The 13,828-nt window shown below is 39.4% G+C and overlaps 1 protein-coding gene across 1 annotated transcript in view; it reads left to right on the forward strand.

Moving 5' to 3' along the window:
• The window catches only part of DPY19L1 (dpy-19 like C-mannosyltransferase 1), an 89,823-nt gene that overhangs the window by 47,465 nt on the left and 28,530 nt on the right, over nucleotides 1-13,828 (forward strand). Inside the window, exons 12-17 of the mRNA XM_090050166.1 lie at nucleotides 2,809-2,895; nucleotides 5,094-5,153; nucleotides 7,579-7,659; nucleotides 9,981-10,082; nucleotides 11,886-11,957; nucleotides 12,728-12,777. Coding sequence (XP_089906292.1) covers nucleotides 2,809-2,895; nucleotides 5,094-5,153; nucleotides 7,579-7,659; nucleotides 9,981-10,082; nucleotides 11,886-11,957; nucleotides 12,728-12,777 — 452 coding nt within the window. The remainder of the gene's footprint in view (nucleotides 1-2,808; nucleotides 2,896-5,093; nucleotides 5,154-7,578; nucleotides 7,660-9,980; nucleotides 10,083-11,885; nucleotides 11,958-12,727; nucleotides 12,778-13,828) is intronic.

Below are 13,828 nucleotides of genomic sequence, written 5' to 3' on the forward strand. Positions count from 1 at the left end.
AATCATCAGTCGTGTTATAGTTTCAGCTAAAAAAAAAATGAAATACTAACAAATCAAAACTTCATCTTCTCAAAGCTTCTGTGTCATTGAAGATGATGAGTTCTAATTGTCCTTCAAGAGAGAAACTCAATTTTATAAAAGTATTGCGGTTTGAATGATTTTTTTAAATGTTGGTGGAGCAAAAAATCACAAATAAGCATGGATTTTTCTGCACAATAATGTTTTTATTTCTGCCCAAAAAAAGCTAAAAGGGCAAGAAAACATCAAAATAAAGTAATAAACATGACAGTTTTATTAAGGGTCAGAATAATCAAAGTTAAAATATGAGGAACCACTGCAGGATATAATTCGTCTGCTTGCAGACATGGAACCCCCCTTCCCCCCCCAGAATAGTGCTTTACTTTTAAAATCAGCGCACTGCCATGCCAAGCCCAGCACATGCCCAGAAGAGGCAGTGCATTAGTTGTACCTGACTTTCCCTATGTCTGTTGAGATTGGGCACCTTAGTGGGTTTTTTTGGTGCTTTATATAATATAATAGCTGATTGAATCAACTTTAGCTAAAAGGACCAAAAAGCCCCACTGAACTGCCTGATCTATACAGATGCTGTGGACCTAGGTCAAAGTAATGTGCTGCTGCTTCTGATAGAGCTTGTTGTTTAGTTTAGTTTTATTGTTGTTGTTTTTTCTCGCCCTCTCCCCCCAGATCTGTCAGTGCTCATAATGTCAAAAGCTTGGTGCCTGATGCTGTGAAAGGTTACTTAAATATCACAGAGGAAGCTGGAAATTAAATCTTTGAAGAATTGTAATCATTACATATTTTTCCCCGGAGCTGTGTTGTTAGAGTTTGTAGGCTTATGCTTTTTAGACTACCAACAAGCAACGAGTTTGGAACTAAGTTGCTTGAAAATATACAAAATATATATTCTTAATTATAACCGAGGAGGCATAATAGGGACACTTGGTCTATAGATCATCACCCAGGAAGAGTAAATGATTTTCCACTGAACTGCACTGAAAAAAAATATCTGACTTTGATCTCTTTATTGCACACACAAAGACTGCAAATACATAAATCAGCACCTCAAGGGACTCAATCATAGGTTGACCTGATTTCTATTGTGACTTTTTATCATTCTTCTGGAAGGTAAGAAGGTAGACTTAGAACAATACAATAACTGCAAAATCTTTCTGGTATTATTCATTATATCAAAATCATTCCAATATATAGGAGAAGTAATGGGATGAATTTGCTCACCTGATGGGCAGATATTTTAAAAATAGAAATAAGCATATCAAAAATCAAGATACCAGGTGGAATTCATGCTATGACCTTGATTTCCCCCCACCCCCACCCCCAGTGATTTTTCTTTTTTTGCAGTTGTTTTAGTAGATGGGTTCCTATGTTGTTAGAGACTGGCTATATATTTATGGGATAATGTATTTATTTTGAGAAACATCTGACTCTAATACTTCATGGAATTTGCAGGTTATGGTCTTCTAGTTGCAATAAATATCCTTACACTGTAGAAATGCAGTCTCTAAAAATATTCTGGTTTAGGGAAAATTACCTAGAATCTGAAGTTCTATAACCTATCCACTTGAATGAATAACTTAGTATATAGGTTTATGATGAAAAAAATAGTCTCAACTGATTCTCCTTCTCTTGCATGGTACTCTGTCATTTTTACTATTTCCTCCCCACAATTAATTGTCTTTGGGCATGGGCATAGGTATAATTATATCAGTTAAAGGTGGGGAGAGACTTACCACTTGTGACTGTATGTTACTCAGTATGGTGTAACTGCATAGTTTATCAGTTTCTGTCCCACAGTAAGTGAAGCAAAATCTCAGTAATTTAGCTCTGAATGAATTGGGGTAAGTTATTGCAGTTCAGCTTCCCCTATCGTGGGATAGTAATGGAAATACAACAGTTGCATTTAGATGTAGCTGTGTTGTGTTAAGTTCTCCCTACCTTTTTAAGTGGAATAACTGTTTATTTGTGCCCGTGCTTCCTTATTGCAGTATTGTCAGATGTCTTCTATTCATTCTCTGAATTTAACTTTGTCCTCTTGTTCAATCCAATTAATTTTAATAGATTCTTACAGATTTATCCCTTAGGATGGGAACAGATATCATGATTTCTCATTTGTACTGCCTTAAAAAATGAGGAGGGGGCATGGCCTGGACATGTGGGGGAAGGAGGGAGTGTAGCCCTAACCTGGCCCTGCAGAGAGAAAAAGAGGTGTGGCCTGGCCTTGGGCACTGTAGCCAGGTGCCAACCAACCCCACAGGAGGAAGGCGCATGGCCCAGCCTTGTGGAGGAAGGGAGTGTGGCCAGGCCCCAACCTAACCCCAGTCCAGAAGCTGTGGGGTGTGGCCTGGCCTTTGGGGGAAGGTGGCTGGCTTTGCTCTGACTGGCCACACAGGGAATTGGGTTTGGGGATTTGGCTGGGGGAGGGTGGCCATATTGGTAGCCACTGCTCCCCTGCTGCCAAATTTCTGGACCCAAGGGGAGTCCCATGAGCCAGATACAATGGCTTTGTGGGCTGCATTTGTCCCATAGGCCAGAGGTTCATCACCTCTACACTAGTACGTGCTCACTATGCTGGCACCATTTTGGACCTTTTATAAGAAACCTTTTATACCACAGTCTTGTAAATTAGGAATCTAGTTTGAGTTCCTGTGTAGTAGGTTGAAACTGATGCAGAATTTAAAACCATAACATAAGTATTGCTATCAAGTTTTATGCTGCAGAATTTTAAGAATTATTTAGAAGTTTAATGATTGTTTGTATTTCTTGTTTCAGGTATCACTTTTACTCTGTTTCATTTTTATGTTTGGGAACTCAATGTTGTTGACATCATATTATGCTGCTTCGTTAGTAGTTATCTGGGTAAGTTATTTCAGAAGAGAATTCATCTGAGATACTCTAGGACAGTGGTTCCCAACCCATCCAGGCTTTGGGGCTCCCTAGAGGCCTGGAAATTTGGTGGTTGATAAGCAGTGGCAGCGTTAATTGGTGTGCGCGCTGTGGGTTGAGCACTGCTGCTCTTGGACCATGGTTCTCAACCTCATTAGACTTGAGGCGCCCCAGGAAAAATGCTAGCTTTTAGCTGTCACTTGTTGTTGTTGTTGTTGTTGTTTTTGGGGTTTTTTTACTACAAAAAAACAATAGAGCAATTCTTCCATTTCAGAGAACTCTGACTAACCAGTCAGAATGCTTTTGAGATTCTGGATTCCTATTGAAAATCTCTGGGTTTATCTAATGACTTGTGGTATGTGCCTGCGTACTTAATGTTTTGCATCTGCTGTGGTGCCCTGGTTGAGAGTTGCTGCAGTAGGAGCACGTAGCTGCACAAGTCTATGGATTGACACACAAAATGGAAAATTTAGATTTCACTAACTAGAAGGAAAGACTGTTTTCATGTAACTGACAAAGAATTTTTAAGATTTTGGGGAATAGGGGAAAAAAGGTTGCCTAGTTTCATTGAGGCTTTTTCACACAAAAAAATAGAAACTTGTATGAGGCTATAAAAATAATCATGTTTTGAAGTGTATTTGGTTATTTAGGTGCTGGAAAATAGCTATCAAATGTTAAGAAAATCACATGATCAACTTTCATGACATGAGTAAGCTACAGAATCCCTTTTAAAGTAATTTTTTGGTTGAAGAATCAAGTAGTATAAAATTTAACAACAAAAGCCCTTGATCTTAATTCTATTTAAGATTTTTTGGGCAAAAGTCACAGATACAGAACAGAATGTAAGGCCCCAGGCAGATATTATGTTTAAGATGTCATTAACCAGTTAGGCTAGGGACAGACATTCAAAAAGCCTGAGCCTGAATTGATTCAATCTTTTGTAGATTAGTCTAACATGGCTAGGCTAAACTGGTTTGTAACTCTACAGACATCCCCTCTGGACTGAAAAAAATTCAGTCACATGCCTGCAGTTGCTCAGGCTAGAAGCTGGGAGGTGCTAGAGCAGCCCTCCCTTCCCTTCCACAGTACTGAGCTGAAGTGGGTATGGCCAAGCCCTGGTAGGACACTCTGATTGTGCTCCCCACCCCCTTTCCTGAGAAGCCCAGCAGGGAATGTTCATTACCCCTTTACTCAGTGCTTATCAACCCAAGAAAACAAAGCCTCTTTCTGTTAGTTCAAGCTCTTCTTAAACAGCTTTTCCAAGGAAGGACATTATCAGCTACCTGTTGATTAGCTTCAAAAAGCCGGTCTGCCTTTGTTGTCTCCCACAGCATGAACTGTAGCCAGCATGTGGTCTGCTAGCTAATGTTGAGAGGTGTCTATGTAAAGCAGAGGGGTGGGGGCAGGAATAATCCCTGTTTAGCAGAAAGAAGCAGAAAACTGGACATTGCATAAGCCAGTTTGACGCAAATCAGTTAAGTCTGATACTACATTCAGCTAGGTTTATATCAAACTGGTTTGATCCATTTTCACTCTGGTTTATGTGCACTGAACATCTGTTCTGTTACAGGTTTAAACCAGTTTCTGATCACTTAAACCAGTTTATGTGTAATGTCTGTCCCTAGCCTTAATCACATTTTAAAAAGTAACCTGGCCACACATTTGGGCAATTAATGGTTCAGTAAAACAGGAAATAAGTGACAAAATTATTCCACAAAATACGCATAATAATTTTGCGGCTGACTTCCATTGCTCCTTAAATTGAATCCATGGCAAGGTGGACTGCTCTGGGGTCTCTAACTGGCCCTGGTGCAGTCCTCTCTTGCTGAAAGTCAGCATCTTGAAGTGGAGCAGATCTCAGACAGCTTGTTTTGCTGATCCCAAAATTGTGATTTTGGGGATTAGGGAATTTCATCTAACAAAAAGGAGTGGCCACAATATACTACTAAAACAGTTATTGTAGATTCTGTACCTTTGGGTCTGACTGTCAGTGAAACTGTATCATCATATTTTATGATTTTTCAAATTATTATAGTGGTTTGAAACTTAATTTTTACAGACATTTATATGGTGTCATAAAAAACAAAAACAAAAATTAATGCATGCTACCATGTATAATGTATGGATATATTTTATAAAATATATGCATTCACTTCTAATTGTTATTTTAGGGTATTCTTAAAGCGAGGCCCAAATTTCTGAAAATCAGTGGAAGCAGAATTATTTTATGGGTAAGTGTTGTGTTGTGTTGGGTTTCCCCCTCCCCCCAATAGTTATAAAAGGGCTGCTAGTTACTTTTCTGCCACATAATCTGAAGGTTTTTTCAATGTGCTTAAAATACTGAGTTTTATAAGAACTAAAATTTTTCAAGTAAAATAGCCCAACGTCTGGGAAATTATGCCAGATTTGGTGAAAAAGAAAAATATGTACAGCAAGGAAAACATGCAATAAATATACAATACAGGTGATCCAGTATCTGAAATAAGCATAAATTGTACATACTTTTACTACTGAAACATTCTGACAATGTGAGTTCAGCTTGAGAACAGGATGTGAAATCAATAAATATCTCCAAAGAATTGGGTAACAATAATAGTACAACCTCACCATCATGGAGAGACTACCAATGAAAAGCAATGCTTTTTACCATACTAATATTGCAAAAGAAAGTAAAGAAAATTCATCATAATTTGGGTAGGGGATGTTGTATCATAAAAAATATATATTTTTACCTTGCATTCCTAAAAACCTGGTCTGCTTAAAAAATAATAGCAATTTCCTGCTACTTTGAGATTGAGAAAATGTCTTGATTTTGTTGAATATAACCAATCCTTTTAGATTCCATTTGAACACAGCCAGTAAATGGGCGTCATTCTTTTGAATGGAAAGCCAAATGCCCCTTCAAGGAGGGTAGTTATGAAGGATAGGATAAATGAGAAAAATGGAATGAGAAACATTCTGTTTTTATTAGACTAACAAACTTTTCATAAAGGATGAACAAACTGGGATAGATTGTAAAATTAGAATGAGCTTTTAAATCAAACTTGCATCCTGCAGTTTGCATTCTACATTCTCAACACTGTTCAGGTTTGTTTGTTTGTTTGTTTTTATATTGTTCATCCTTTCAGGACTTTTATTTAATATTTCAGAAGATTAACTGTAAAATAATGTTATGGAAACTAAATCTTATTTCTATCAACTGCATACTTTAAAGTACTAACAGAGAAGAGGAAATCTTCACTCTAAAGTTATGTTAACATGGTACACTTCAGTGTAGTACGGACACAGTGAGAAGCAGGGTAAATTACTCCTCATGGAGTGCCCTGCTACCACAGCTAACTCTTTCTGCTGTGTAAGCTAATTCCAATATTTATTTACTAGAGGTGCACTGTATCTGATATCTCTGTCTGTATTGTATTGGGACTGATAAATGGAAAATTGCTGTTATTGGCAATCTGCTTTTTTTTTGGCTGAAGTGGCCAGTAAAGTTGCTGATAAATGCCATGTGCATGTGCGGAGCTGCAGCATGCACGCAGCCAGGAATGCAGCTCACCATCTTGGAGAGCAGCATCCGTCCGGTAAGTCTGTGATGGCGGGGAAGGGCCACAGGGGGACAGATCAAGACCCCCACAGTACGGTGGGGAGTGGGCCAGGGTCAGGCACTGCTTAGCTGGGGTAGGGCAGGGCTTAGGACAAAGCCGCGGGTGGCTTGTTTAGGGTGTGCAGAGGGGTGGGGCAGCTTCCAGCTGATGCGTGCACCCCTAGGAGAACGTGCTCCCTGGATCTGTGCACTGGGTGAGGGCAGGCTGTCGCTGGGTGCTGTGCTGGCCTCTTCCTGGTGGGGAGGGGCTGGGCCAGGGCTCTGCTCAGGATGGGTTGGGGGGAGGTGGGCAGTGGGTCTGCTGGTCTGCAGTTCTGGGAGGGGGGGCTGCAGAGAACTTTGGGGTGGCTGTAGCCCACCCTTTAGCCCCCCTTCCCAGTGCCACCTCTGCCTGCCCCGAGTGTAGCCCTGGCCCAGCCCCCCCTGCCGGGAAGAAGTTGACACAGCCCTGAGCCTACCCTCACTCTGTGCCCAGACCCCCATGGGTTCTCATGGGGGTGCATGTAGCAGCTGCCCCCTCTGCTGTGCCCTGATGAGCTGCCTGTGGCTCTGTCCCGTTCCCTGCTCTGGCCCAGCTGGGCAGCACCTGTCCCTGCTCCATCCCCACTTCTTCCCTCACTGTAGGGGCCTTGATCTGCCCCCCTGCATTCCCCTTCCCTTCCCCACGCCCCTTCCTCCCCACAGACTTACCAGCCAGATGCTGTTCTCCAAGCTGCTGGGCTGCATATTGACAATTGGATCTGTATCTGCCTATATGGCCGGTTAATAATCGGCCATTGATATCATCCAAAAAAATCTTTATTGGTGCAGTGCTATTATTTAGTAAACTGCAGTGTGTTGTGGACATCACTAAGCACTGAAATAATGTGCAAAAATGAGCACTGTATTTTTTTTAGTTCCAATAGGAAAATCCTTTGGTAACACTTTAAGTTTATAATTTTTTCTCACTTAGTTTTCATACCTTTCCTTCCAGTTACTTTTTTGAACTTCCTGATCAACTTCAGTAAACCTTTTTATTTCTTCTCCTTCAGTATGAATATATTGTTTATTTTTAGCTCCTTGAGGGATGTGCTTGGCTTTTGGGGACTGTGATCTTGAAATGCTTGACTTCTCTAATGTTTGGAGTAGCTGATGATGTAAGTTCTTTTTCCTTTTTGAATGTCAGATATTATAGCCTTTACTTTTATTTAAGTATGCTTATTTAACTACCACTGTTCAGCTCATCTTCTTGTGACTCCTACTATGTAGACTCCAATGTTTAACCCAAATATTATGTGGAAGCCACTTCAAAAATGCAAAAAAGATTACTTGATTGGAATGTAGTTCTGCGAGTGGGTTGTCTCCTCTTAAGCCATGTTCTTAGCTTTGTTTTTGATTCCGTTCTTAAGAACACAACATTTTTGCTTTTTTTGGCTTGTGTTGCATATTGTGCTGTCATTTTTAGAGACAGAGCTACCAGTGACTCCAAGGTCTCTTTCCTAAGTTGTAACAGGTACTTCAGTACCAAGTATTGTGTACATATAGTTGAGGTTATTTTTTCTTGTGTGCATTACCTTGCCCTGTTGACATTGAAGTTCATGTGATTTTTTTTTTAAGCCCACTTGCTTAGCTTAGTGAGATCTTTCTGCAGCTCCTCTCTTAACTTGGGATTTGACTACCAAGAATAATTTGGTATCATCTGCAAACTTGGAGATACTGCTGTGGACCCTTATTTCTATACCATTCATGAAAATGTTGAAGAAAACTGAGTCTAACATAGATCCCTGCACGATCCTGATTTTGACCTCCCTCCATTCTGAAAATAGACCATTTTGTCTTACCCTTTGCTTCCTATCTTTTAACCAGCTGTCAGTCCTCAGAAGAACCTCTCCTGCAATCTCATAGCAACTCAGTTTACTTAAAAGCCTTTAGTGAGGGACTTTGTCAAAAGGGAGGTGAAGGGTGGTGAAGACTGTTTGAAAGTCCATATATATTTACATCAGCTGGATCTCCCTTTTGCACGTGCTTAAGATACCATCAAAGAACAGATTGGGAAGGCATGATTTTCCTGTACAAAAATCAAGCTGACTCTTCCCCACCAGCTCCTATTCATCTACATGGCTGCTGATTTTATTCTTTATTACAGGGGCAGCGCATAGGGGGTGCATACAGATGCATGTGTACCCTCTAAGTGTGGCAGTGCACCCCCTGCAAAAAGGCGCTGCCAACAGTGTCAGTGGCACCTGCAGGCAGTCACCGCTTGTCACACTGCTGGCGGCATCGGTGGGCAGTCCATGATTGCCGCTGGCTGATGCTGATGCTGCCTGTGGCACCTGTGGGTGGTTACCGACCCCTGGTTGGCCCTCGCCACCCCTCCCCCTCACCACTGACAATGCCAGGGGCATCTGTGGGAGTTCCCAGCTCGCCACCGCTGGGCTCCCGCCGCCGCCAGCACAGCCATGCCCCCCCCAACCACTGGGGGCACGCTGTTCATGCTTTATTATATGGTATTTTTGAACGGCTTTCAAGCTTCCTGCAAGCCTTTTACATTTTTGACTGCTCCTTTAAACTTCTTTCTAACTAACTTCCTTATTTTTGTGTACCTTTCCTAAAGTTGTATATCAGTGTGGTGGACATTTTGGCTTACTTCCTCCCACTAGAATATTGAATGTGATTATTTTAATTGCTGTTGCCAAGTAGCTCACCAACAGATACCTCTTGAACCAGGTCTTGTGTGTCACTCAGGATTAGGTCTACAGTTGCTTCTCCACTTGTGGATTCCAAGCTTAGTTGTTCTAGAAAGCAGTCACTTGTTACATCCAGAAATGTTATCTGCACCTTGCACCCTGATGAGGTGTTTACCCAGTCTGTGGTGAGGGTAGTTGAAATTTTATTATTACTTCGTGTCCTATGTTACCTTTTTCATTCTCCCTGAGTATTTTGTAATCACTTTCACCTCCCAGTCAGGTGGTCAGCAGTACAGTCCCATTATTATCTTATTCAAGTATAGAATTTCTACCCACGGGGATTCTGTGGTAGTTTTCCTTTCAGATGAGATTTTTATGGTGTTACCATGTACACTATCAATAACGTACAGTGCCACACCTCCATCTGCATGTCCTACTCTGTCATTCCTAAATAGTTTGTAACTTGATATGACAATATTCCATTCATCCTTTCACAAGGCCTCTGAGATGCCTATTGTGTCACATCAATATTTAACAGTAGGCATTCCAGTTCACCCATCTGTTTTGATTTTTTTTTTAGGCTTCTGGCATTTATGTAGAAGCACTTAATCATTTTTTGCCATTGTTTAACTTTAATTTAATTTATATAAATAGCATTTCAGTGTGCATTTATAGTAGTAAAATAATTCCTAAGGTTTTGTCAGAATAGTAAAGTGTTTATGATAGAGTTCTTTATTACAGTATACAATTTCTGATGTTTCGTTACATTTCTTCTTTGTATTTTATACCAGGCTCATATAAGTAATCTGTTAAAATCAAAATTTACTGGCTACAAGGATTTTGATACACTGATGTACACCTGTGCTGTGGAGTTTGATTTCATGGACAAAGAGGTAATTTTGAGGGGAAAATATGATTTTAAAAAGGTGATAACTTAGTGATAACTTTTGTTTCTTAGTTTGTCCCTTTTCCCCAACAGATCTGAGAGCCATGTAGCTTCATATGGTTATAAACAAGATTTTTCTTTCCACATTTAAAAGCAATTTTAAATGCTCAGTGAAGTTACTGAAATCCATTGGAGATCCTTCTGAAAGTAGAAAAAGGATTGGTTTGATGTTTATTTTTTTAAAGGGCATTGGCATATGGACGTATGCATATAGACTTACCATATGCAAAAGTACTGATTTAGGAATGCTGACTTTAAATTTAGTGAAGCTTTTTTGTTTTATGTAATCCTCAGTAAAATGTTGAGGAGGATGAAGTTTTTTGATTACAGCCGCATCTCAAGGTCAAACATTTCCTGAGCTTTCTAGGCAGAAAACTGTTCAAGTTAGTCAATAAGCTTTTAGGAGGAACAAGCTTGTTCTGAAGATATGCCTTAGAGCAATGATACATTTATAAATGTTTAAAGTGACTCTGTTTGAAGTGATCTACCATCCAATTCTGGCATTATAACAGCTTGCTTTGAGATAAGACTGAAACCTCCAAAAAGATTCCAAAAGGAATTGTAAGATGAAAGTTGAAAACTTACCATATTTACTTGAATACATAACAATGTCCCCTCCCCCCCCATTTGATATTAGGAAAAAGCCCCTTGTTTTGTTATTGCATCCGAGGAAATCTCACTAAATACATTTTCTATCATTAAACCGCTGCCAAAAAAATAGCATGTGTTCAGCAATGAAAACCAGTTACAAAATTTACTAAACGTAGCTAATACTAAGCATGACTAAAACACATGGCCTGCATTGGGCAAACGTGCTATTAGAAGCCTACTACAAGGATAGATTAGTGCAACCCACTTGAAAAAAAGACACAGTAGTACCCATTAAGTGGAGTCTCCCACATTGCCAACTCTTTTAAAGTCATAGCGAGCCACTACACTGTATACGTTTCGACTTCCTCTTCACTCTCACAGCTGAGCTGTGCCATTCTTTTCCGTTTCAAATGATTCCTGTTTCTGCACCAGCCTTAAAAAAACTGACAAACATTACCAACTGGGGCCCCATGCAGTTTACCCAGATGCTGTGTGCTACCCCCCTCTCTCAGCCTGGCTTGTATGATGAGTGTGGCCCTACCTTCCATGAGGTGAAGCTGGACAAGGTTGCCTTGCCTCTCATCTTCATATACACCTTTGTCACTGGGTGACAAGAATACCGAGTTCTAATCATGAATGGGGGCTAACTGCCATATAAATCCTTTGTGAGAGGTATCTAGATTACACACACATACTAAACAGTGCTGAGCTGTGGTGTGGGATCACCATGACTTGACATGCTGTTGACTCTGCTGAGGCCTAACCCAATAAATGATGTTGTAAATTGCTTATGCCTTTGGGTTTGGGGTAATAATATGCATAGTTTGTATTACATATAGGAAGGTACCAAAGTGCTGCTCAGAAGTGTTGTGGAGTGTTATTGGGAAGTCGTCCTATAATCAGGGTTGTCTTCTATTCAAATAAATACCGTAGTTGCCTAATTTAATGCCACAGGCGTATTTATACAGCCCCCTGGATAGCTGGGTGGGACTCATTCTTAAATCTTGTTTTCAACCAACTTCGTTTCTGCTAATGTTGAAATTTCTGGTTATCCTGAGGAAGAATATTTTACTTGAAGTATCAAGTATAGCAGCTTTCAAGCTGACCAATAAACAGAATTATAACTGAAGCAAATCATAATTGTTTATCTGTATTTCAGACTCCTTTAAGGTACACAAAGACACTACTACTTCCAGTTGTTCTTGTGATTTTTGGAGTAATTTTCAAGAAGGTATGCAATTCGTTTAATGGGTTAATTACTCTTGGTATGTTCTGGGGGGGAAATTATATATTGCTATTGGTGTTTATTAAATATATAAATAAATAAAAAGTTGAATTATTTTCTGTGAAGATATGAAGCAAAGACCTAGTCTTTCATAAGCTGAAGTAAATGACTAAATTTCAATGTGTTATTTGTGGAAATACAAGGATCTTTCACGTGGGGGGAGAAAAGAAAGTTAGAGAAAAGTAACTGAACAAAAAATGTGCCCGTGAATATGGGCATATTTTTCCATATTTAATTTTCAACATTAGAAATTGATCTTTCTTAGAGCTTCCTTTGTTTAATTTAAACTTTGGGTGGATATAGAAAGTTAAATCTAATTCTCCTGTTCATTTTTAAATTACAGCAATGTAAATGTGAAACTTATAATAATAATAATAATAATAATAATAATTGTACTATAATTTTACTTGGAGCATACGTTGTGCAAGATTGACAGACTATAAATATGTTTAATAACTAATTGTTTTTGTATATTTATTTATGGTTTGTGTAAAAACAACATACAATTTAATTAACACAAGAACAGATGGAATAATTACAAACTGCTTGCTTAATTAGATTTTTTTTGCATGTCTGTCTGAAATATTATATGCAGATCATCTTTTTTTTAGCTTCACTGTCTCAGATTTGGCATTTTGCCCTCTTAAAATATAAGTTGCAGATATTGAAAATGCTTTCTAAAAATGTAACTTCATCTTAAATTTCACTCTCTTCAGGCAGTTAAATACATCACCTTGGTTTTATCTCAGAAAGATCTCTGTGAAAGGTAAATATCTTTTAATGTTAAAATTTATGCATTGCAAACGAAATATTAGTATTCTTTTTCATTTGACTTGAGACATGCCAAATAATCTAAGCAATAACTTTGATTGGAGATCTGTTTTTGAGGGTAAAATATTTGCAGTTTATTGCGCTGAGCTGTATTTAATACGTACAGATAATATTTTGTCAATGTAAATATAGCTGTAGAGCTCTCTGTTAGCCATACACATTTAGATTACTAATTTCTAAGTGTTTTGTTCTACTCTTCTGTTTTTCTGTCCATCTCCCACAAACACAAGCATCTCCTTTTCTCTCTTCCTTCTGGATTATCATGCTCAATTTAAAAATCCCAAGATATTCAGATACAGAACAGAGAATTCAGATTTGACAATGTTTGTTATAGTTATGTTCTTTGTTTAGGATAGGGCAATAAATATATTTCATAGAATCATCATAGAATGGTAGGGCTGAAAGGGACCCTGGAGGATCATCAGGTCCAGCTCCTGGCATGAGCAGGAAAGACATCTGGGGGGTCAGCCAACCCCAGCCAGGTGACTATCCATTCTTCTCTTGAAAACCTCTACGGTAGATGATTGCAGCACCTCAAGAGGGAACTTGTTCCATAGTGTGGACACCCTAGTTGTAAAGAAGTTTTTCATAATGTTCAGCCTGAAATTATTTTCCAGGAGTTTGTGGCCATTGTTTCTAGTTTTCCCCCAGGACACCCTGGTAAACAGTTGTTCACTGAGACCCTCTCTGATTATAGCAATAAGCCGCAATCAGGTCCCCTCTCAGCCTTCTTTTCTTTAAGCTGAAGAGTCCGAGATCCTTCAGCTTCTCCTCATATGGCTTGCCATGCAAGTCCCTGATCATATGGGTGGCCTTTCTCTGGACCCTCTCGAATTTTAGCCACATCCTTGTTGAAGTGTAGCACCCAGAACTGGATGCAATACTCCAGCTGCTCCAATGTTGAGTAAAGCGGGAGAATCACTTCTTTGGATTTATTGGAGATGCATCAATAGAAGCATGCCAGAGTTTTTTATTGGCCCTAGTGG

The sequence above is a fragment of the Crocodylus siamensis genome, chromosome 5, assembly GCF_052110815.1.
Source record: "Crocodylus siamensis isolate JL-2025a chromosome 5, ASM5211081v1, whole genome shotgun sequence".
Classification (NCBI taxonomy): domain Eukaryota; kingdom Metazoa; phylum Chordata; order Crocodylia; family Crocodylidae; genus Crocodylus; species Crocodylus siamensis.